Source organism: Quercus lobata, chromosome 6 (assembly GCF_001633185.2).
Source record: "Quercus lobata isolate SW786 chromosome 6, ValleyOak3.0 Primary Assembly, whole genome shotgun sequence".
Classification (NCBI taxonomy): Eukaryota; Viridiplantae; Streptophyta; class Magnoliopsida; order Fagales; family Fagaceae; genus Quercus; species Quercus lobata.
Window position 1 is genome coordinate 8,932,929 of NC_044909.1, and position 23,514 is coordinate 8,956,442.

Below are 23,514 nucleotides of genomic sequence, written 5' to 3' on the forward strand. Positions count from 1 at the left end.
CACATATTAATTTACATTGGCACATATTGGCCCATTGCCCGGGCACATTAAGTGGCTGTGTGTATCGTAGAGCCCTTTTAACAGGGAGTGAATTTGTCTGGGTGTATGTGGCTGATAGATCTTATGCCGCTCATGTGCTTAAGGTTTTACGTATCACGCATGTGATATTGTGTAATCTCTGGAAAAGTTGTTGGCCTTGGAATTTTTAAGTTGGTTAAAGCAATATGGAGTCATGGGTGCAATTGTCCATGCACGTGCACATTTGTGCTAGGCCAAGACCTTACAGCTCAATTGACACCTTAGTGTTTCTAATGGAAATGTATAGGTTCAAATTCCACTTTTCCCAACAAATGATTTATAAAAGAAATGTGGACATGTTAGAAATTCCATGGAACACGTAGGGTAACAAAAAAAAAAAAAGGGATAATATTAGGCATCATAGGAAATTTGCATTAATGGAAAGATAGGCATATATATGCCTTCCAGTAAACAAAAAGGTTAAAATCGTAGGTATGCATTTTTGTATAAATATCTAAAAATGGTTTTATATGTATAGGAGTGGCGTTTCTGGAACACCATACAGAACAAATTTTTAGAATTCAGTTGTGCCAAAATTGGGTTTCACTTAACAGAATTGGAAGTCTAAAACATTAGGCTGCAGAACTGAACTAACCCAGAAAGGGTGTACTGACCAAATCAAAATGTTGGCTAAATTGAAATATTTGCAGCTCTGATCTTTTGAATCAACCAAATCAAATCTAGTGCCGGGCTAATTGGTAAAAAATTGCACTTCCCAGAATCTCAGCTTGTCATTGCAACAGCTGGAAGTGGTTGAGCATCAACCACATTATAGCAGCGGTTGCAAAGGGTGGGATGCTCCGAAAAAGAACCAACTTGGGGTGAAAAATTCCAGCATCTTTCACACTTTAAACCCTCAGCACGAGACACACCAATCCAAACCTTGCTCTTTCCTTGAATGAGACACTCTCCACTGAATGGTATGTGGGAAATCATCTCATCTTCTAAAGAGGGAAGAACCTCTGCCTGCATATTGCCAGGTAAGAACAATAAATTCTTAAGTGGTTCAAGCAACTAAATAACATAATGGTAAATCATATTCCTAAGGAACTCCCTCATATATAGCCAAGACAGATTTACACAACCCTATTGTTGTACTACTATGTAGATAATAATAATAACTGCTATAAAGTATATCCATCTGATAAGCCTCAGTTTCTAGGATAAATGAGATGCTAATAGCACCACATCAGTGTGCTTCCCAACTAAGAAGGGATAATGCAATGAATATTTACTTGTAGATCGCTAAATAGGGTTGCTTTGGTACAAGTAGTAGATGTAAACAACTCAGAACACAGCATACCTGAGATGTGATGAATATGCGATGCAATGTGTCTACATCGTTGCTTGCTGCACACATCTCACACAATCTAGATGCCAGGCTGGCATCAGAAGTCTGAAGGTAAACCTTTGCATCTAAACTGGAACCAATCAGTTTCTCAGTACGTGCAATCTCCAGGACTCTATTCACCTCAGTTCTCAGCTGTCAAAATGCTTCATATTAGAAACTAGTAGAGTGCAGAAAGATCTCACTAGCACTTTTATAAATTTTACAGAGTTAACTTTTAACATTACTTTTTATGAAGGAAATGGAAATCTAAAAAGTATGGGTGACATGGTATCCCACATTAATAAAGCAAACCACCTAATACAAAAATCTAAAAAAGTCGTGAAAATTTCATTTTTGTATTAGGTGGCTTGCTTTTAGGTTGGAGTACATCACTTGTACTCTTGGAGGGTACCTAATAATAACTTCTTTTTTTCAAGAAAATATCACCAAAAACATTATCAGCTGATTCTTTATGAGCTACAAAACTTCCAAAAGGTCTTTCAAAAATGTGCTAAAATTGAATTTTTTTCACTATAGAATTTTAGGAGGGAAAGAGAAAGTATTTCAGAGGTTCATGAGAACAAAAGTTTGATGGCAACAATGATAAGTTTGAAATCTCTTAGAAGATTTATTTGCAAAACAATCTTTTAATGATATGAGATCATACATTTGGAATGCTTTTTTCTTTTTGGTAAGTAACATGCAATTGAAATACACAAACCCTCAACTATTTCAGTTTGTTGTCATTAAATGATAACAATACTTACCTCAAGAATTTTTTCCCAGAAATCAGTTTCTTTGGTAGGAAAAGCAAGCCAAGTTTCATTGAGGGTTGGCCATCTTGATTCGAAAACAAATTCAGCAATCGAACCATCTTCCATGGTATACTGAAAGGGGAGGTTTTGCCATACATCCTCAGCCAAATGGGGTAATATTGGAGCAATTGCTCTCGCAATGGAAAGCAGATGTGCTGCAAGAACTGTTTGACAACTTCTCCTTGTAAAACTTGTTGTGCCCCTAAAATTTACCAACTTAGGATGAGAAATATTTTCACAACACCTTTTCATGGGACTAGCATAAACACCAAAAACTTATATTTTGAAATTTAGGCAACTGTATGTATTACAGAAACATATCGTGACTATTCATCTTAAAGATATGTGCCACAAACATAACTCGTGAATGAATGAGCAACACTTTGTACTATTGAGCTTGAGCTCATTGGCTGTACTTTGTACTATTGAGGTGTAAGCATCAAGCAAATGAACATCCAATGCTTAGACTACTCAAGATGAGCAGTGAAGACTAAATTTAAATCAGTCATAATATGACAGACATTTCAACAGGATGGGGTTTTATAAATCTACAGAATCTCAACTAGCACAAAGAAACCTCAAAAGGGGCTTTGAACCTAAACTTTTACAATAAATGTGTCAAGGCATTTGTTTGTATAGGGTGCATGGCACCATAAAGTGAGTCTGCATGGAAAAATCTCTATCACCAGGGCTGGTAAAAACTTTGGGACAGTCATATCTAAAATTTAGACCAAGCAGAAGAGAAAAAAAAATTCACTATTTATTTTTAAAACATGGATAAGTGATTTTAAGACTTCAATTTAAATAACTGGCATTTGCTAAAGAAAAAATTGTGCAACCAAAATACATGGCCCTGAGCCATGATGATCAAGATTCCTTGCAAGGTGATTAATCTTTTCACTCCAAAAGTCAATATGTAAAAGCAGGGCCAGCTCTACACTTTGCCAATTGAGGCAATTGCATAATTTAGGTCCTATAGTACAGTATTATATTTACTTAACAATTTAAAATAAAATATATAAGATACTTCTTTACTTTTTTTTTTTGGAAACAGTAATGCCTAGCTAAAAATTGAAGAGACCCATATACAACTTTTTTTTCTGTCTCACTTAAAAAAATCTTTCATCAGCTTTTTTTTTTAAGTCTTTCCACCAAATGTCTCCTCTCTCTCTTTCAAAAAATAATTCTTGCAACTAGTCATCATCAAACCACATATACTTTCCCTCTCTCTAAAAGCATTTCTTGATAATCAATCACCATCAAAGACTCTCTGTCTTACCCCTAAACTTATTCTCTTGCCTAAAATCAACTTCACAAGAAAGATTAAGAGGATTAGCCATATTATCAATTAAAAATGAGATGTTAGCAAAATTTGAATACAAAATTTGAATTATTAATTTTATATCTAAAAAAAGAGTAAAGAATTTTAAGAAAAAACTATAATATAGAAGTTTAAATAAATATTATTTAATTAATATCTAAATATGAGAGAAAACTACTTAAAATTGTCACCTTAGGCCTCAAATCTTAAAGAGCTGGCCCCGTACAGAGGCCTATATTTTATTCTTCCAGAATTACTATCTGAAACCATCCCCATATCCAGGAAATTAAGCAAGAATAGCATCAAATTAGTTTACAATTTCACTCAAGTTGGCTATAGAATCACCATTTGCAGAAAACATGCAAACTTGCAGACATGCGCAAGTGTATTGCAAAAGCATGTATTGCAGTGTGATGGAGCAGCAAAAACAAAAATATGATTTGGCACCTGGTTGGAAAGTTATAGATTATAAAGAGTAGGGGAAGAATTACCCAACATAAAGTCGATCTTTTGCAACATCAAAATAGAAATTTGATAGGTCAACAATGACAAACCGTTGTATGATCTGAAAATAAAAACAAAACATATATACAATTTAAAATTCCACAGAAAAAGCAAATCAAACAGTAGATTGAGAAGTGTTTTCTGCTAAAATAAGGCAAGCAGACATGAAAAAATCAAACTTAAGTATCAACCATCAATGAGAAACTAACAATTTCATGCATCCTAGTGGACTGTCCAATGTCTCCACCTTTTTTTTATTGGTCAATTACACCACATAAACAATGGGTTTTAAACCCACAAACTCACCCACCCCCACTCACACTTGTGAGAGGAGGAAGTACCGTTTGAGCCAAGTCTCATTGACCTGATGTCTCTACTACTTGATCCTGCCTAGTATGATTTCTGCAGAACCAAGAATGATAAACTTTTGAGTCTGCTTTTCATCCTTTATTTTACTGGTTCTTTTACATGGATATGACCCCTGCCAAACCCTGTTCGCTCGTCTTCAACTTATTCTGTAATGCTCAATAATTATACCATCAAACTTCCACACTCTTTCAATTTATCGACTGTTTCTACTCACTCTTTTTTCCTCTCTTTCACCGTACTGTAAAAAACTTGCATTCCCTCCTTTTGAGTGGAACAATGATTATCTTTTTTCCTTTTTTTTTTTTTTTTTTTAATAATTATGATTGTCTACCATTATAAAACCATATGTAGAAATCAAAATCTGATACTGCTCAACTGTGACTGATAATTGCCATAAATAACTATACTTTAGAAAGCTAACAACCTTGTAAACTAAAGCATGAGCTCCAAAATCAAAGCAGTTACCATTTTTTTTATTGGTAAATTACACACGCACTTTATGGATCTTCAACCACAACCTCACCATTTACCTTGTTCTTATGAGGGGTAAGGTGCCATTTGAGCTGGAGCTCACTAGCAAAATCCAAGTAGTAACTTAAACAAATATAATCAACATCAGAGAATATTTACCTGAAATATTTTAAAGAATTGATATTTTTCATAGTTCTCTCTAATGTTCATTATAACATTTTCGAGCTGAAACAGTGCGTGCTGATCAATCATGGGAAGGGTGTGGTATGAAACAGTATAGTCAGCCTGGCAATAGACATAACCCAAGATTAAGTGAAAAAATCAATAAAGAGATGAAACTGCAAAAAAAAAAATAATGAAACAAAACATTGGCCCCTACATTAAAAATTAAAAGGAAGATAATAAACTAAAGTGTGGAACAATCACAAGCTTCTTTGGAGAGAGAAAAAGAAAGAGAGGGATAACAATATCAGAAAAGTGAAAATCTAAAGAAATGTAGAAAATAATAAAATTATAGTGAAAGTCTGAACTTGAAAGCTCTGATTGTTTAAGTTGACATACTTTCCAGTCATGCAGATTCGCCAAAAGGTATCTCAATGTTCCACGCAGCTTTCTATAAATGTCAGACATTTGGCGGAGGACTTGAGGGCCGATCAATACATCACCTGTATAATCTACACTAGAAACCCAAAGTCGCAAGACATCAGCTCCATAGCCAGGTGCTTCCTGCAAACAGAAACAAAACCATTAAACATCTTAATGCTGTCACAGTGTCACACCTTGGCTCAAGTGGTGCGGAATGGGTTAGAGATGGAGTAGGTCTTTGATTTCAATCTACAGGTAACTGACCTTTGTATTTTTTCCTCCTTCGATCACAGTGCGTGGATCTACAACATTACCCAAAGATTTGCTCATCTTTAAACCCTTCTCATCCAATACAAATCCATGTGTTACAACACTGGAATATGGAGCTTTCCCTGTACCAAAAGAAGTGTCAAAATCAGTCTCTAGCCAACTTCAACAAGCTATTATTTTATTTAAAATCATCAATGACTTTGAATATGAAAAGAGGATTACACTAGCAAACAAACAGAAAAAATAGCGTTCTAGAAACTAAACTTATAAGCCCAATGCATTGCAACTCTCCCATTCTAAACTACAAGGCAGATCAACATGTTTTTTACAGAAATTCAAAACCACATTTAGGATTTATTATATTTGGATGGATCATTTAAGTTTCAGGAACTTAAATGGCCTATCCAAATATTTAGGTTACAGTAATTTAATTTTAATTCAGTAACAGATCAAGAAAAGGTCATGCCCGGATCAAGAGTTATGCAATATGTGTCATCACCTAACAAAAATCACATTTATTAACCGTGTGATTTTTGGCTCATTCAAGCACTTCACAGTATGCTGAATTTTAGTAGTGCTTTGGGCATCAGAAACAAATTTATAGAGATGGCAAAGTTAAGATTCTCACAATTTTCTTCTTTTAGAGAAGCATATACCACTATCATCAGAAACAAGTAAGTCATCAGAAATAAATAAATTACAATCATCAGGAAAAGTTTTTCCAATAGGACAGAAATTCCCAGGAATCAATAACCAAGGTCAAGACACTAATGCACACAGAGTTTTAACTTTTGACACTAAGAATAATGAGTTCTTAATGCAAGCTGGATGAAATGATGTTCCACTTCAAGAAAAAAAAATCACATAAAATTACTAAAAATGTTCAGATGTTCATTACCTTTTGTAGCAATACTTGTTAATAGAGAACTTTGGAACCACCCACGATGCTGGTCAGTACCTTCAAGGTACAAGTCCGCAGGAAAACTAAGGCCATTTCTTTTACCCAAGACCGCTGCCCAAGAAGAGCCTGAAAAATAAACTAAGCAGCTAAGGGAAACCAGAGTCCTTTTCAAACAACATGAGCTATAAAATCATGGACCATTTTCAAACGGCATTTATTGAGAAGGTAAATGTAGGTATGCTCATGCATGCCAAAAAAACTCAAAAATATTTAATAAGTGTAAGATATGGTAAATGGAAAACCAAGCACAATCTGACAAAGACATGCAGTTAATATCCAATATATATAGCACGCAGCAGATTTAACTTCTAGCTATACTAATTACAACTCATGCCAAAGGCTACCAGGAGACTTGCAGTAAACTAGCAAGAATTTCAGCTTATAAAACTCACTTTGTCCGCAGTCTTCCAAGCTTGCCCCACTCCAACCCAACATTATTTCCAATATATATTATAAAGGTACTATATAATTCCAATTTAAGGCACAATTGGTGGATGGAGAATTAATATGAAGCAGGATTATTATTTTTTTTGATAAGTTAATATAAAGCAGGATTTCAATCAACAGTAGATCTTCAAAATACTATGTTTAAACCTGAAGCACCCATCAAAACAAATGCGTCTGTTTATAACCATATTTTCTGCAAATAAAATTCTAGATCAATTTCCAATTCCAATGGAAATTAACTCTAATTGAACTGTTAAGTCAAAGGTGCTTAGTGCTTACTAGTTATCAGTGAAAGTAAAGTAAAGGCTGACTTGAATACCATACAACTGTTAATATTGTCAAATAAAAAGGTCAAAATAATTTTAACATTTTTGTGTTATAATACCTGAATCGAACCATACATCCATAGTGTCAGTCCCCTTTTCATAATCAGATGCTTTTTCACGATACCTTTCTGGGAGAAGATCCTCTACTGTCATGTACCACCATGCGTCACTACCCTTTTGAGCTATTATAGCTGCTCAAACAAATGATAGAAACAGCAACAAAATTCATTAGTGGGACATAAACCTTTAATAGTTCCAACACATTGGGGTCAACTAAAATTAAACATGCATTCAGAAATACTATTCCTTCTTTTTACATGTTTAAAATACACAGAGCATGAATTTTATTTAATAATGAAAGGAGAAAACAATCAAAGTTCTAAATAGCTGTTACTCTTGATATGATTGATAGTCTCTTCATTCATAAGAGGTTCCTTTGACTGCACATGATAAAAGGCTGGAATAGGCAAGCCCCATGTCCTTTGTCGCGAAATACACCAATCAGAGCGGCTAGAAGTCATTGCAGAAATTCTGTTTTCTGACTGAACAATGATCATGCATATGCACAAGACACCACTAGTGAGGGACATCATACCATTTGCTAATACGAAAGATGAACATTGCAAGTATATTCATATACACAATCACAAGTTAAGAGCCCTGATTAGAAGCCTTATATCAGCTTTTGTATCAATTAACGGTATGCATCAATAGTAGCACTGCTAAAGTCAAGAATGGAGATAAAATTGCTAAAGCTTCACAAGTTGTTGTTCAACTTAATTCTGAAAAACACTCTTAAATTACAAACATGCAACACACGAGGTCAACATATGCTCCAAATGTCATGGGACAAACTGATCTTATGTTTGTTACAAGAGAATAGTATTCTCCATTCAAATGATCTACCTTAAGAAATTTCTAACAGAAATTGGTGTGGACACCAGATCAGATTGATGCTTATAGATTCTGTTGGACCTGGTGGATTTTACTTGATTTTTTAGGATTTAATTTTGTCTTTAATGTTAATTAAGAGCTATTTCCTTTCCTTATTTGATGTAATTTCAGAACCCTACTTAAAGGTCCCAGAATTCAGTATTGGTACATTTTGACTTGAGTAATATAAATGTTTTGATGCTAACTTTAAGCAACTCTAGGTACTAAACCTAGATTTTCTATCTTTTTTCCATCACTTGGTGCTGCCTCCAAGGTTTTATCTATTTTTATGCCATGCATCAGGGAAGATGATTGTTTTATGAAAGGAATTCGAAAGGTCTGTTATATGCCCTCTATGGCACCCCCAACATTTTAAGCAAGAAAGAATAGAGAATAGAACTGCCCTGCACAATGCTCATGTGCATAAAGATTTCGGAAGGTAGTCAATGCCAAGAAAAGAAACTTGCAATCAATACTACAGCGAAACAAGAATTCAAATACCATCCTATGACAAGCAATTACTAGAAGCTAAAAGAAACCTGCTGTCATGCAATGCAAAAAGCAATATGAGCTGGAATCAAATAGCCTTGTAACTATAAGGAAACAGATGGTAAAACATGAATTAGACAAGAACGGGTCACATTTAACATTGTGAAACATAACCCATACATTCCCTAAAAACAGAATCTAGAAAAGAGAGATATTCAAGGCTAGAACACCTCTTAGTCTAACACCATTACCTGAGGAGGAATCCATTTTACATCACTAATTGCATTCATAGTAGCCTCGCGAAACCCTTCCACTGATGCAAACCACTGCTCCGTTGCCCTGAATATAGTAGGTTTTTTGGTTCGCCAATCATAAGGATACTTATGTTCTGCATACAAGAATCAATGGTGGTATTCTATTAACAACAAAACTTGTTACACAATCAGGAGAAATGGTAAGAACTTTCACCGTAACTGATTTTTTTTTTTTTTGGGGGGGGTAGGGGCGGGGGGGGGAGACAACATACCATATGATTCTTCCATGATAATGGACAAATGTTCATCCAAGCAATTCACAACAGCAATATTACCATCCCCAAGTACATCAAGCCCACTAAACTGTCCAGCTTCTTCAGTAAACTTTCCATCATCACCAACAGGAGAAAGTATAGGCAGTCCATACTTCAGGCCAGTCACATAATCCTCCTGACCATGTCCAGGAGCAGTATGTACCAGTCCAGTTCCTGACTCTGTTGTAATATAATCTCCTCCAATCACAACTGGACATTCTCTGTTATCTATTGGATGGATATACCTGACACCAAAATTGAAAAACCGTGCCTTAAAGGATATGTTATTCATTACATCAACCAAATAGAAAATGTATTTTACTAAGACAAGTAGTTACATATCCAAGTTAATGTGCGCAATAAACTATTTCATTTCTATAAATAACTTAATGTATAATGAGATAATGCAGGCATTGTTTAGTTTTAAGTTCCTAAATTCATTCAAACCTGCAATTTTCAAGATCTGAACCCGATAGTATTTTCTTAATGATAAGCTTCACTCCCCATTTTGCTTCTAATGTCGGCACAAGATCTGATGCTACAATAAGAAAAGGCTTCTTTGACTCCTTAAGAATATTTCCAAGCCTTTGTTTTTTATTTCCAGCAGATAAAGAAACATCTCCTGAGAGTGACTGTACTTCAACTATGGCATATTGAAGCTTGGCATTCACTGCAACCGCTGATTATAGGATAACAGAGGGAAAAAACCAAAAAAAAAAAAAAAAAAATTACTGCATACCCTGTTGCAGAAGTTCATACAACTAGATGTGTACACGCATGTGAGAGCAAGGGAGAGGTGGCATAAATTAACCAGATCAGTTTAGCATTTAAACATAGAAATATGTGACGGATAAACATGGGATATAGAATACACATAGCATCTGCATTTTAATGGTAGATAAAAAGTTGTTCTCCTACAATAATGTTGCTATTTATGTGATAGAGGATCCATTCACAAACAAACATTCGGAAGCTTTATATAGCCAAAGAGATGTAATATGATAAGCAAACTTTTATACTAGGGCGTGAGTGTATCTCATGCTATTAACTTGCTTACAACCATGCCCTAGATGATCAAAACTCTTTTTTGTATCAACACTTCATAATAGAAGGAACCATGAAAACATGATTATTTATTCTCATGTTTTAATCAGAAATTGAAATTAATATATAAGCTTTATTCAGATTGCAAGCCAGCAATTTCTTTTACCTGTTTATTTAATCATATATACCATTGGTAGCTTCAAATAAACTATATACTATTTTCTATTTATTATAGATGTTTAGCAGGTTGGAAGCGTCTATATTTATCAAAGGGGGGTAAGGTCACTTTAATTAAAAGAACTTTTTCGAGTTTGCCTACTTATTTTCTTTCTTTCTTCCCTATCCCAGCTGAAATAGCTAACCGTATCGAGAAGCTTCAAAGGGATTTCTTATGGGGTGGGATTGGTGAGGCCTCTAAACTCCATTTGGTTAAGTGGGCTGATATTTGTAAACTGTTGAAGTTTGGAGGACTCACTAGAATTAGTAAAATGTCAACATAATGGAAAACTCACCAGCATTGGCCGGAATAGTCCAGGGAGTTGTAGTCCATATTGCCAAGCACAAATCTGGGAAAAAATCCTTTAAAAGGCCACTTGAAGTAGGAGGTGTGTCCACTATTTTGAAAATGGCGTATATGCTTCTTGAAACATGCCCCTCAGGATACTGTACAAAAATTTCTGGTTAATTACCGAATAGGAACCATGTCAATCTTGCAAGATAACATAAGCGAGCAACATGATACCAAGGTTTGATCATAGTGCCTCATTAAAGCTGAGAGAATGATACCTAGGTGCCTCATGTTATGCCAAGTGGCATAGTTAACTGTACCAAATCTGTCAAGTGGCATAGCCAACTTTGCATAAATCTTATTCAAATCTTAGTCCAACAACTAAAATACTTCTATATAAGAGTCCGGATTTGGTAAGGATGGGGTGTAAAACCCATATTTTACATCATCCAATAAAAAATTGCCACATCATCATTTTATTTAAAATTTAATACATCCTACCACACTTAATAACATCTCAATAAACTCCCAATTCGGTTGGATTTATATATGGGTATTAGAATTAATTAGGTGTGGTTGTGCTTAAGGGTGTGCACCCAACCTGTCAACCCGCCAAAACCGACCCGACCTAACTCAACCCGTAGGGTTGGGTCGGTTTTCAGGGCTTGGTGGGTTGGGTTGGATTACAAAAAAAAAATTTGATAGCGGGTCAGGTTGGGTTCGGGTCATAAAATTCCAAACCCGCCAAACCGACCCGACCCAACCCACACATATATTTAAAATATATTATATAATTAATAAATTTTTTTTTAAATAACCAGTTCTTCGTATCCTATATAAAAGTCAATTAGTTCACACAAATCCTAGAAAATTACTATTATTATTTAGTCATTAGTGTTGTTTGCCTTTAAGGAGTAACATTAATACTAATCTTTGGGTTTTTTTAATATATTTATATTATTTTTTTTGCTCAATTTAATAATGATAGTAATAAAAAAAAATTGTTCAACCCAACCCATGTGAGTTGGGTTGGACTTATGTGATGGGTTGGGTTGGGTTGGGTTGGGTTGAATTTTTTTTAACTCATCATGGTGGGTTGGGTAAAAAAAACTCCTTAACCCGACCCAAGTCAACTCATGCACACCCCTAGTTATGTGCTTATTCTTAAATATGTAATAAGATGATGTGGCATGTTGGGATTAAAGGGGTAAAACATGGGTTTTACGCCACATCCTTACAAAATTTAATCTCTCTATATAATAGGTGAAAATCTATAATCCTACTGCTAAATAACTTCATATGCCAATGACGCTCTTTTGTGTTCTAACTCTCACACAGGGAATAAATCAAAGAAAAGAAGTGAAAATGATAGTATAAGGTCCAAGAGATTCAAATACCAGCAAATCAGCCACATTTTTTGGTATGAAAAAGAGCTTTTACTTGACCAAAAAATAACTAGAGTACCTGTACAAGAATTACACAGAAAACCGCAAACAAATACAAACCCCAACCTGAAAGTTGTCTTTTTCCTTGAAGGCATAATCATCCTATGAGAGTATACCATTTTCCTTTCAGCATCTTTGTAGAAATTGATTATTAAATTATATTCTTCTCTTTTATTGGTACATGCATTCTAATTGGAGTAACCTTACCGATGGTTTTTTTACTCATAGTCCTAATAGACTTTTTTCCATATTTTTATAACCCCTTATCTGCACAGAATTTAATGATATTTTTACATATTTAACCCATACATTCCTATTTAAGTTGCCTGTAGTTATTAATTATAATGAAAAACTAATTGAATTTAACCATACTTTTATCAATAAATAAAGGTGCCCGCACAGGTTTTAGGCTTGTTATTATAAGTTTCAAGTCATACATGACAATGGTATCAACAGAGTGGGCCAATGAAAAAAAACCTATATTTGAATTCAATCTAAGATTAACCAAATCTTCTTAAGATCGCCTCAATACAAGACATTATAGTTACAAAAAATTCCATAATTTAGAAACCTTACATTGGTAACATGTTCATCATGTGGTTAATACAAGAGAGATAAAATGTATCAAAATACCTCCAATTCAGCTTCTGCAAGAGCAGTTCGTGACGAGGGACTCCAGTGAACGGGTTTCCTGCCTCTGTAGATATAACCTTGAATGGCCATCTGGCCAAACACTTCAATCTAGCAGATGATACAACATACATGAAACAAATTCTTAGGGACTCAACAACATATGTGGTAAACACACTCCCCCTAAAAAAAGTGTTCAAGTAACATTAAATGGTAAGGGTTTTTTTTTTTTTTTTTCCAAGTGTCATCTGATATCTATCTTCTTGATGTATGGATGCAACACTTGTGGTTAGCTTAACGCTTATACAAATTTCCGAAATCATGGATTTGTACCTGGCTATAAATTATCATCTACCGTTAACATCAATTACGACCTGTATGAAGGGACAGAATAAGTTTAAGCAGCCTCAAAAGTAACACGAAACTGGACCAACTACTGGGAGAACTTTAAATTCTGTATAAATAGAGAGATTACTTTTTTAAGATATATACACACCATTCATACTAAATGTGAACTTCATGCTTATTATTGAATTTAAGTCTGTATAAGCAGCCACAGTTTACCCTTAGTGCTTCACCTTATTTATAATCTGTACATGAGAGACAGTATATGGAGTGCTAAAAGTTACATTCAGTGCAAATTACTCCTATTTCTGATTGTGATGGAGGCCCTTAGTAAAATGTAGTTAAAGCCATTAGAGCTCAGTATTTGACAGGTTTTACAGTGGCTGGTACTACCTCTGATCCTACGATTGTCTCCCACCTGCTCTTCACTGATGATACACTAATATTTTGCAGCACTGAGCTGGCTGGAAATTTACATCTTAAGTGTGCTACTTTATTTTGAAGTTGTGTTAGGCTTAAAAATAAATTTGACTAAGAGATTGTTCCTATGGGGGCGGTTCCAGATGTGATTGCGCTGGCTGGTATTTTGAGGTGTAAGGTTACCCATTTACCCATGAAGTACTTGGGTTAGCCGTTGGGAGCCAAATTTAAATCCACATATATTTGGAATCCTATTCTTGAGAAGATGGAAAAGAGATTGGCAGGGTAAAAGAAGATGTGCTTATCTAAAGGGGTCAACTCACTTAGTAAGTTGTAAACTCTGCACTTCCAGTACGCTTCTTGTGTACTGGAGGTGACCTTTCTTTTTCAAGAAAGTTCTTATTTACTTATCAAAAAGAGTTACATTCAGTTCAACACAACATTAAATCAACATGAGAAAAGCTGAAACAGCTACCTGGGCAGCTTCATATTCTGGATCGAGCGTTAGATAGGGATTATTCCAGTCTGCCCATACTCCAAACCGCTGCAAACATCAAATAACATATTTGAAGTTAAAGTATTTCCCTAGTTGAGGGTCCTCGTCCAACTAAAACTAAATATTAACATTCTGAAAAGATGGATAAAGTATTTTGGTAATTAAGGAAATTCTTAAAGAGTAGATATGTCCGATAAAAAATCACTTTTATATGACAATATGGACCAAAATAAAAGCAATGAAGTGTGAGACAATAAAGGGGTGGCGACCTTAAATGATGCCATCTGATTTTGCACAGTTTGTTTGGCAAATTTAGCCGCCTTTGCTCTCAATTTTAATGGTGAGAGATCCTTTCTGGCATCTTGATCCAGTGACTGCAGAACTGAAATACTAGAAAGTGACAGTAAAATTCTCAAGCATGATTTGACCCTCCATGAGGTTTCCACAAACACCAGTAATAAAGTTGTCTTTTACCCAAAATAAAAGGCACCCATACTCAATGTTACATTTTTTTTCTTTTGATAAGTACCTGCTTAATGTTACATTTCTAGACATCCCCAAGCTAAGGGTCACTTTCACAGCAACCAAGACCAGAGTTTACAACTTAATACAAATTTTACAAACTTCAAATATGTACCATGATTTTTTTTTTTTTTTTTTTTTGTCTTTGGGCAGTGTCTATCACACATTGTCTATTACACACAACGTACACACATATAAGTTCAAAAAATAAATTGTGTACACAGTGTGTGCAACAAGGTGTGTGAACTAACAATTACCCTTTGTCTTTTAACCAGCAAGTTGCATTAAGGTACTAAAAAATACCCATAATGAATATAATTTAATAAAAGTAATGCTACTTAAGTGATTATTAGATTATAATTATCAACAGAAACTGCACATTTAACAGGGCCAGAAAAAGATATATTAACAAGATTCAAAGAGATCTGATATGTTGAAGCCCAATCCTCAAACTGACAAACCAACCATACTAAATAAAGCAAGTCCCATGAAAATTCCATCAGGCCAAAACTAACAAAATTAACCATCATAACACACTTGCCTTTCAATTCAATAGGTAGCCCATGACAATCCCACCCTGGCACATAACGAACTTTGTAGTTTTGAAGAAGCTGCTCAAGAACGAAAGAATAAAATGAGAAGAATGAACTTAATTTTATTTTGCTTAGTGCACCTAGCTTTGAGGTTCATCAAAAATAAACTAAAATAGGATCTCAATTTATCAATTAAAAAATGTTTTTTTCTATTTCAATTAGTTATGAGCTTGTAATACTGGTAAGAACAAACAAATAAGCACACACCCTGATGCTGGAAAAAACAACAAATTTTAACCTTAAAATTTTTTTAAAATATCTTCAAAGCTCTGGTATTTAATACCAAATGAGCATAATATAGGCCTAATTTGAAAGCTTATAAATTACTATTTTCTTAAGCTGAAACAAGGATGTTGATCATAATTTAAAGATGACATTATATTTGTTACATGGCTGTATTTTTTGGTTACTCAAACAGCCAGATTAGAGGACTCTAATCAGGAAAATGTATTAGAATTATTAACAGGATTGCAAAAGTGCTCTAAAATCAGATTTTTGAACTCTGGTTCAAGTGATCCAACCATTCTCATTATGTAAGCAAATCTCTTTGAAGTAATGCAATTTACATTCACATATCCTCACTAAAAGCTTGATGGTGGCTTTCCGATCAAAGCAATCCACCAGGTGGTCCTAACCTGTTTTGGATAAGCCATGCTAAGAGTAGCTTATCACGTAAGCACTTAAGGGGAGAGGAGGGGAGGAGAAGAGCTGGTGTTGTTAAAAGCGTGCTTAATGCTCAAGGTCTAAGCACTTCGCTTGGACTAAGCAAAGCTCATTTAATGAAGCACACCTCAGGCACATTTTTCTAGCACTTTTTGAAGAAGAAAAAAAGCATGCTTAGGTGCAGTTTTTAATTTTTTTTGCTAAAATATATATATGAATCATTAAAATTAACTCCTTGGTCTTCAAGAAGATGACATGGACATTGATTTATCACACAAACATTGTTCTTAAGTTGTTGTAGTACAGAAACAATCTTTTGTTTACATATCAAAAGACATAAACAAGGATAATTTATTATTTTTGTGGTTTTTCATCTCTACCTTTTGGATTTATTTTCATTGAACCATATACTTCATTTGATCACAGCTAAACCCATTTATGTTTTTTTATAAAGAACAAGAGAAAAATACAAAATGTTATGTTTAACTATTTTTTTGATCAGTATGTTTAAACATTCTATGGTAGATTATTATCATATTGTTGTCCATTAAAAATTATTCTTAATTTTATCATATAAAAATTTTAAGAAATTGAAATGACTTATATAAAATTTGAAATTAGTAATTGTGCAATTGCACCATCCATTTTAGCTAATTAGTAAAAATGCATTACTATTTTGAGTTTTTTTTTCTTTTTTAAATTATATGCTACGTATATTATATTTGAATAATGTGTGTTTTACTTTACTTCAATCAGGAACGCACTTCTGCTTTGCACCCCTTGATGCTTTTACCAACACTGAGAAGAGATAAATAGTTATACAATTTGTACAGTTCAAGTTGTGAAATTGAGTTTCTTCTCTTTTCTTCTTTTAATATCGTTGTTGTTGTGATAATGCAAGTAGTCCTTTCTTTTCTGTACATATCTTTTAGGCTACTTCTTCCTTTTTGAATGAAGTAGTCCTTTCTTTTAATAAATTTTTTCTTATAAGACAAAAAAAAAGATAATGCAAGTGCATTATCATAGAAAAGAATAGACTCTCTATGTGTTTGTGCATGTCTAGAATTAATGTTATCAAAGTGAATATCAACTAAATTTAATGGTCACATATTGGATGTTTAATATAGAGAGAGAAGTACCTTATAACGATTGATTATATCCTTCAAAATCTTATTTAACGCGTGCCCCATGTGAAGATCGCCATTGGCATATGGAGGACCATCATGAAGAATAAAATTTCCCTGACAGAGTAGCTAAAAGTCAATTAATACATCCTCAGAACTATATAAACCCAAGGTGGCCTACAAAACTCACCCTATTATTTCTTTCAACAACTCTCTTGTAGACCTGATTGTCATCCCATATTTTCTGAATTTCAGGCTCCCTGACCAATGAGTTTGCTCTCATGCCAAACGCTGTCTTGGGCAAATCAACTGTGTGCTTGTATTTGCCATCTTCTTGCTTTGCCCCTATACTTACCAAACAAAACAATCAGAAAATGGCATTGCATGTTTGGCCTTCAAAAGAAAATGAAAAATAGCATATTAAGAAACTCCTTATAGAAGTTGCATGACATATAGCATATCTTTCAATAATGTATTTTCACTAATATCATCAATGCATTATACACCTTCAGAAGTTTTCTTTGCTGCCATTACAGGTCCTCTAGATCTTCGCTTTGAGGAAGAACAAAATTCACCAGAACCAGTAGTATAGTGTGTCAGGTTTAAGAGAGAGAACGCTTTGGCCGAAGGGCTTCCTCTGAAATAAAACAACTTAATGGAAGTGCTTTTCCTAAAAGATGAGCAAGTTCTTTGCGATAAAACCTGAACACATACAACAGAGTTTATCAGTTGCAACTTAGAAAATACTATCCTCATAGTAAATTGATTTAAGTGTAATAGAAACCCAATGAGTAAACATTGAGCAATTAAAAAACTTAGATTAAATGAAAATATTTCCCTTTATTTCTTTGATGAGTTTTGGCCCAACCAATTATACTACCCCTTAGGGTTTGAAAAAATTGTCCCTGCTATTTTATTAATTGCAGTTTATTTAAATATGGGTATTGTTGACAAGCAAAAGCAGGAAATGAACATTTTGAAAGGCCAGTGAAGATTTAACTAAATTCTGTTGAAAAATAGCAGAAGCTCAAATTACCAAGATTGATTGTGAAAATATTTTGGACTTTAAAAAGATCTCAAAATAAATATTAGGAACAAATAAAATCAACCCAAAAGAAATAAAAATAGACACAAACACACCAAGAATTGTGTGGTTCAGCAATAGCTTACTTCCATGGCTGACAAAGAAATTTCACTAACAATTTTGTAGAATAAAAATATGTGTAGAAGCAGTCTCACAAATACAAAGATTAGGTGCTGCACTTTGCACAAAACTCTCAAATAGATTTCTCTACAGGTTCACAAATGCCAAATACAATCTCTAACCAAACCAATGAACCAAAGGTTCAGAATACAAATTTCTGCAAAGCACAAACTAAGGAGAGAACTACGAAACAAATTTACAGCACCAACACAAATCCAAAGGTTCCGGCACAAACAAAGCAAATACCAATTGTTGTGGCACAATTAGAGAGTAACCCAAATAACTAGCGGCAGAGCTCTCTTATATAAAGCAAAGCAATAAATATTTTATATATATAATATGTGTTTAAGTCAGCTAAGTTATCAAACATCAAAGTCAGCTAACAAATCAAATCCTTGTCTAAGTAAAATTCCAAAACAAAGTAGTTAAAATCGGTTACTATACTTTATTATATTCAACTCTTAAGAATTCGAAACACAAACCAAATAAATAAATAAATAAATATGAAAAACTAAAACTCTAAACAAAGCAAATACTATCCAAGTCTCTCTGTTACATTTCATCAAACAATTCGCGCGCAGCACATTAGAAAATCCAGAACTGAATTTACAAAATCAATTTGAATAACATTGAAACGCAATTAACATTCATTCATTCCATTAACAATCTTGGAACACAAACACGTAGCCCGAACTCACCGCATTATCAAAACTCCCTCAACCATTTGATTTCATTTCACAACATGCACTCTCATAGTAATCACATCAAAGCAATTAAAAAAACCTAACTATGAAAATCGCAATCATAGCGACAATTAAAATTCTCCGTCTGTCTGTTTGCCTGCCGAGAAACCGTAGGAAAATAAAACAGAAAGAAAAAGCACGCAGGCTTAATTTCTTACACACTCCAACCCTAACCTTTTTTGAGTTTTCATTTGCTTTCAAGTCTCAGACAAAGCGTATGTGTGTGAGTGAGAGAGAGAGAGAGAGAGAGAGAATATATACATAGATAGAGATACCTTATACGGAGAGGTTTGGACGAAAGCCATTGTAGCTTCTCTTCACTGTGATTGAGTTAGCGAGTTGAGAAGGATTTGAATTTTGAACAACTACAAGTACATCTTTATTGTTGTTGTTGTTGCTGCCTTGGCTTGCATTGGTTCAACTTCATTTCAGCTTCAGCTTCAGCTTCTCCATTTTGTGTTAACAGATAGATAAAATGAATTTATATGAACCAAAAACCTCACTCCCACTCTCTTTTTATACACTGTCACACTTGGCCTTTATTTTATTTTTGTTTTCGCTATTTTAAAGGGCGGCAATTTTCGGCCCGACCCGTTACTTTGTCCGAACCCACGTGCATTTAATAAACATCCAACCCAATCAATCCAAAACCAACCCCACAGCTTGGGTTGGTTTTTGTGGATTGTTGGGTTAGGTTGTAATTTTATTTTAAGCATCAGAATGATAGGTTTTGCAATTCATCTAACTCAACCCAATTTATCATTTATATTAGTTTTATATTGGTAGCTTGAGAGTTAATTTTCATGATTTTGGAAATTTGAAATATAATTAAAACATGTAATTTGAATTATAATAATTTATTGAAAATAATATATATATATATATGTTAAATGGTTTATGAAAATCCAATATTTTTAGAAAATATGGAAGCACAAATGTTTAACTCACCAATTCAACCCAATAAAACCCTATTCATGTGGATTGGGTTGAGTTGATTCCTACACATATGATGGGTTGTATAAGGTTGGTGTGAATCTCTCAATCTAACAAGGTCAAGTTAGATTGAAAAAATCTTCGACCCATTTCAATTGAACTCGTGTATACTTTTTCATTTAACTTTTTTAATTAGCCCCAAAAAGTAAAAAATACGTTGACATTGTGGAATTTGTTTTTGTGAATCAAAACTTTTTGATCATATAATCATTCTAAATTAGAAGAAATATTAAGATTTCTGAACTTTTTTGATCATATAATCGAAGGGCAAGTATCATACGTATGTAATGCTTTTCTCATACTTGTATAAGATGCAGACAGAAACCTCTTGCTTTGAAGTGGAAAGCTCAATTTCAAAGTGAACATCTGATATTTATTGAGACCTCTAAATTTTCAACAAAAAAATTCGGGAGATTCTCTTATAAATAGAACCACATGTCATACATGAAATAATATCCTGGGTTTTTGCCTCTTTGGGAGGTTTGAAAATTGGGATGCGTTAACTACGAGTATTTTGATAATCTTATTCCGGCTTCATCAGGTTTTTAAAATAACATTGAGCGCATTTTAGAAATTGAAAACAATAAACATAAATTGCAAAGATATAGGGATAGAATTATTGTCTGTAGATATACATTCTGCTGAAGTGTATCAATTGAGATGGAAAATAATAACCAATACGGACCAAGAGATTTTTTTTTTTTTTTTTTTTTTCTTTGGAGAAAGGGACCAAGAGAACTCAAGATGGAGTTTTTGAACCAAATCCATTTGTGCATGTATAAGATCATGCATACCACTTTGCTCATGGACAGTATAAATTCATTCTGATAAATCTTGTTTACCTATCTAAAAGCTCATCATCATTAATAAATAAATGATAAGCGATTCTTAAAATGCATATTTGTTTTATCAGCTATTTTAAATATTTATTTGGCCGAACATTGTCAAGGAAGCATATTGTCAAGGAAGCATAGTATTATCAAATTATAATTTCTATCATGGCTACTTCAATAAAACCACACATTATTCCACAATTTCTTATCACAACTCTAATGTAACAGATTGTGCATGATTGTCTATTATTTACATATGGACCCACCATTTTTCCTCTCTCCACTCACACTCTGTTACATAAAAATTGTTGCAAAAAAGTTGAGAGATAAGTTGTAGTACTAGATTTTCTCACTTCAATAACATAGATTGTGTTGAATATGTGAAAATAGAATAATAATAAAATATTGTCATACATACGCAAGATGTTGAATTTAATGGCCATAATACATGTAGTGAATATTTCCAAACCATTTTAACGTTTTACTCTTCCTGTTACCAACAATATATAACTTTGAAGAGGGTGAAATATCATGTGGATATTTGAAACAAAAACTCTCAGCCTTCTGTTTATTATTAGGGGGTACCCCTCGCTTTCAATGTATTATTGGTGGACCTAAACCAGCATTGTTAACAGGACTGTGTTTGCAGGACTCTACTAATGTCAGCCAACACAGGTTCTAACATCCAACTACACCTTCTAATCCCACATAGCAGTTGCATCCCTTAGTACAATTAGTCAACAGTAGCACAGAGTCAGAGCCTTCCCAGCCTAAATTAATGCTTCCCTAACAATAAAGAATAATGCCAATGTTAGAGTCAGCAACCAGCTAGGATATTTCTGCCTGCACCGTCTTTGCCAACAGAACTGGACCTTTCCGAGTACCACTCCACAATTTTTCATGCATCTCACTTGTATAAGCATCTGCCACCCAACAGTCTTTAAAGTGAGAGCCTATTGTAAACAAGCTTATTTGGATTTTGGAGCTTGAGCCTCAGTTGCTGCAACAATCCCCTGCCTACAAAAAGATGACATATAATGACTTTACATTAGAACATTAGTTGCTAAAACCATATCACCTTCCATGGCTTCCAGATGGTTGCCATAAAGATTAAAAAACAAAATCATCAACGCATTACCTTTCAGCAGATTGCTAGAATGAGTTTAGTAACCATATTGAAATTATTTATTTGGGTTGTTAATTCAGGACCAAGCTACAGCCCGAGCCAAAGGATATGTGATGAAAACATGATAAGAGAGTATCCTCACCAGTCATGCACTGAGGACAGCTGTGAGTAACAGCAGTGCCCCTCCTGGTGAATTCAGTTCTCACAGGCAATGCATTGACCAAGATTATCCAAAGCAAAACTATAATCTTGTACCAGATTTTGAGCTTCCACAATCTATCCCAAACAATGGAATCTAACTCATGAGGCCCTGAGGCTGAATCATAAATGAGCTGATTGTTAGTAAACAGCCTAAAACCGGTCCTAACCTCATAAGAACCTGACTTAAGGGTAAGACCAGATAATTCAATTCTACTGTCCAAACATTGAGAAAGGCTGCGGCAGAATAGAGTTTGCCACGAGTTGTCATATAAGGACAAGACTAGCCGCTAATTCCATCTACCAGAGGTTTTGTCCATCAGACCAGCCACAAGAGTGAGCTGCTTAGCCTCTATACCCCTGTTCTCAGCTCTGAAACGAGGCCAAAGAAAGTGGTCAATTGGAATGTTAGTACCATTCCCAAGTCTCCACTTAGCCTGTGTTAAACTGTTTCCCTGATTCTCTATACACCAAAGGATACCCCCCAAGCCTAAGAAGACCTATTGGTACTCTACACTCAAAGGAGTGCAATGTTTAAAATACTTCTGTTTAAGAACTATACTCATGTGACAACTAAGCTAAGCAACTAGCCCCCAAATTTTCTTAGCAAGGGAGCTTTGTCAAAACCCAAACCCCAGCATATTTTGGCCTGCATAATCTGTACGGTTCAGGTTGTTGTAAGATTTAGTTCCTTTTCTTTTCTTCTTTCACTATTATTGTTGTTGTTGTGAGTTGTGATAATGCAAGTGCATTATCATATATAAGTGTGTGTTTGGCAAAAATAATTTTTGCCAACTTATTTTACTATTCAACTTATTTTTGTTACTATTTACGGGCCCCATTGCATTTTTGATACTATTCACGGGTCCCACTATACTATTTCAACTAACTTTTACCTTTATCTACAGTATTTTCAGCAAAAAGTTTTCAATTTCAACAGAATAAACAGATCTCAAACAAACCCTAAGTAGAGGCTTTCAATGTGTTTGTACATGTCTAGAATTAATGTTTTCAAAGTGTATATAAAATAAATATAAGGGAACATATCGGATGTTCAATATAGAGAAAAAAGTGACCTTATAACGATTGATTATATCCTTCAAAGTCTTAATTAGAGCATGCCCCATTGGCATTTGGAGAGCCATCATGAAGAATAAAAT

At 34.3% G+C, this 23,514-nt stretch overlaps 1 protein-coding gene across 2 annotated transcripts; it reads right to left on the minus strand.

The window, feature by feature from the left end:
* Window positions 1-486: 486 nt before the first annotated feature.
* LOC115994790 (isoleucine--tRNA ligase, chloroplastic/mitochondrial) lies at window positions 487-23,514 on the minus strand. Of its 2 annotated transcripts, XM_031119053.1 has the most exons (22): window positions 19,480-19,720; window positions 17,764-17,959; window positions 17,448-17,602; window positions 17,273-17,374; window positions 15,419-15,488; window positions 14,625-14,737; window positions 14,335-14,403; window positions 13,098-13,205; window positions 11,024-11,174; window positions 9,915-10,146; window positions 9,426-9,712; window positions 9,151-9,287; window positions 7,872-8,019; window positions 7,537-7,668; window positions 6,642-6,770; window positions 5,738-5,865; window positions 5,450-5,614; window positions 5,048-5,173; window positions 4,036-4,109; window positions 2,176-2,425; window positions 1,382-1,561; window positions 487-1,044 (listed from the first exon to the last, which is right to left on the minus strand). In XM_031119053.1, the coding sequence occupies exons 1-22, from the start codon at window positions 19,507-19,509 to the stop codon at window positions 802-804; spliced, it is 3,225 nt and encodes a 1,074-aa protein (XP_030974913.1). In that variant the 5' UTR covers window positions 19,510-19,720; the 3' UTR covers window positions 487-801. The 2 variants fall into 2 exon arrangements, with proteins under 2 accessions (XP_030974913.1, XP_030974914.1); XM_031119054.1 differs by lacking the exons at window positions 17,273-17,374; window positions 17,448-17,602; window positions 17,764-17,959; window positions 19,480-19,720 and adding an exon at window positions 23,431-23,514.

What these genes read in the sequence shown, in the direction of transcription:
- LOC115994790 (XM_031119053.1), bottom strand. Translation starts at nt 19,509, where the DNA reads ATGGCTTTCGTCCAAACCTCTCCGTATAAG. An exon ending in TATCATGGAAGAATCATATG is followed by an intron (nt 9,288 to 9,425) that starts GTATGTTGTCTC and finishes TCTTGTATGCAG; the next exon opens with AACATAAGTATCCTTATGAT. An exon ending in TAAAATGGATTCCTCCTCAG is followed by an intron (nt 8,020 to 9,150) that starts GTAATGGTGTTA and finishes ATCATTGTTCAG; the next exon opens with TCAGAAAACAGAATTTCTGC.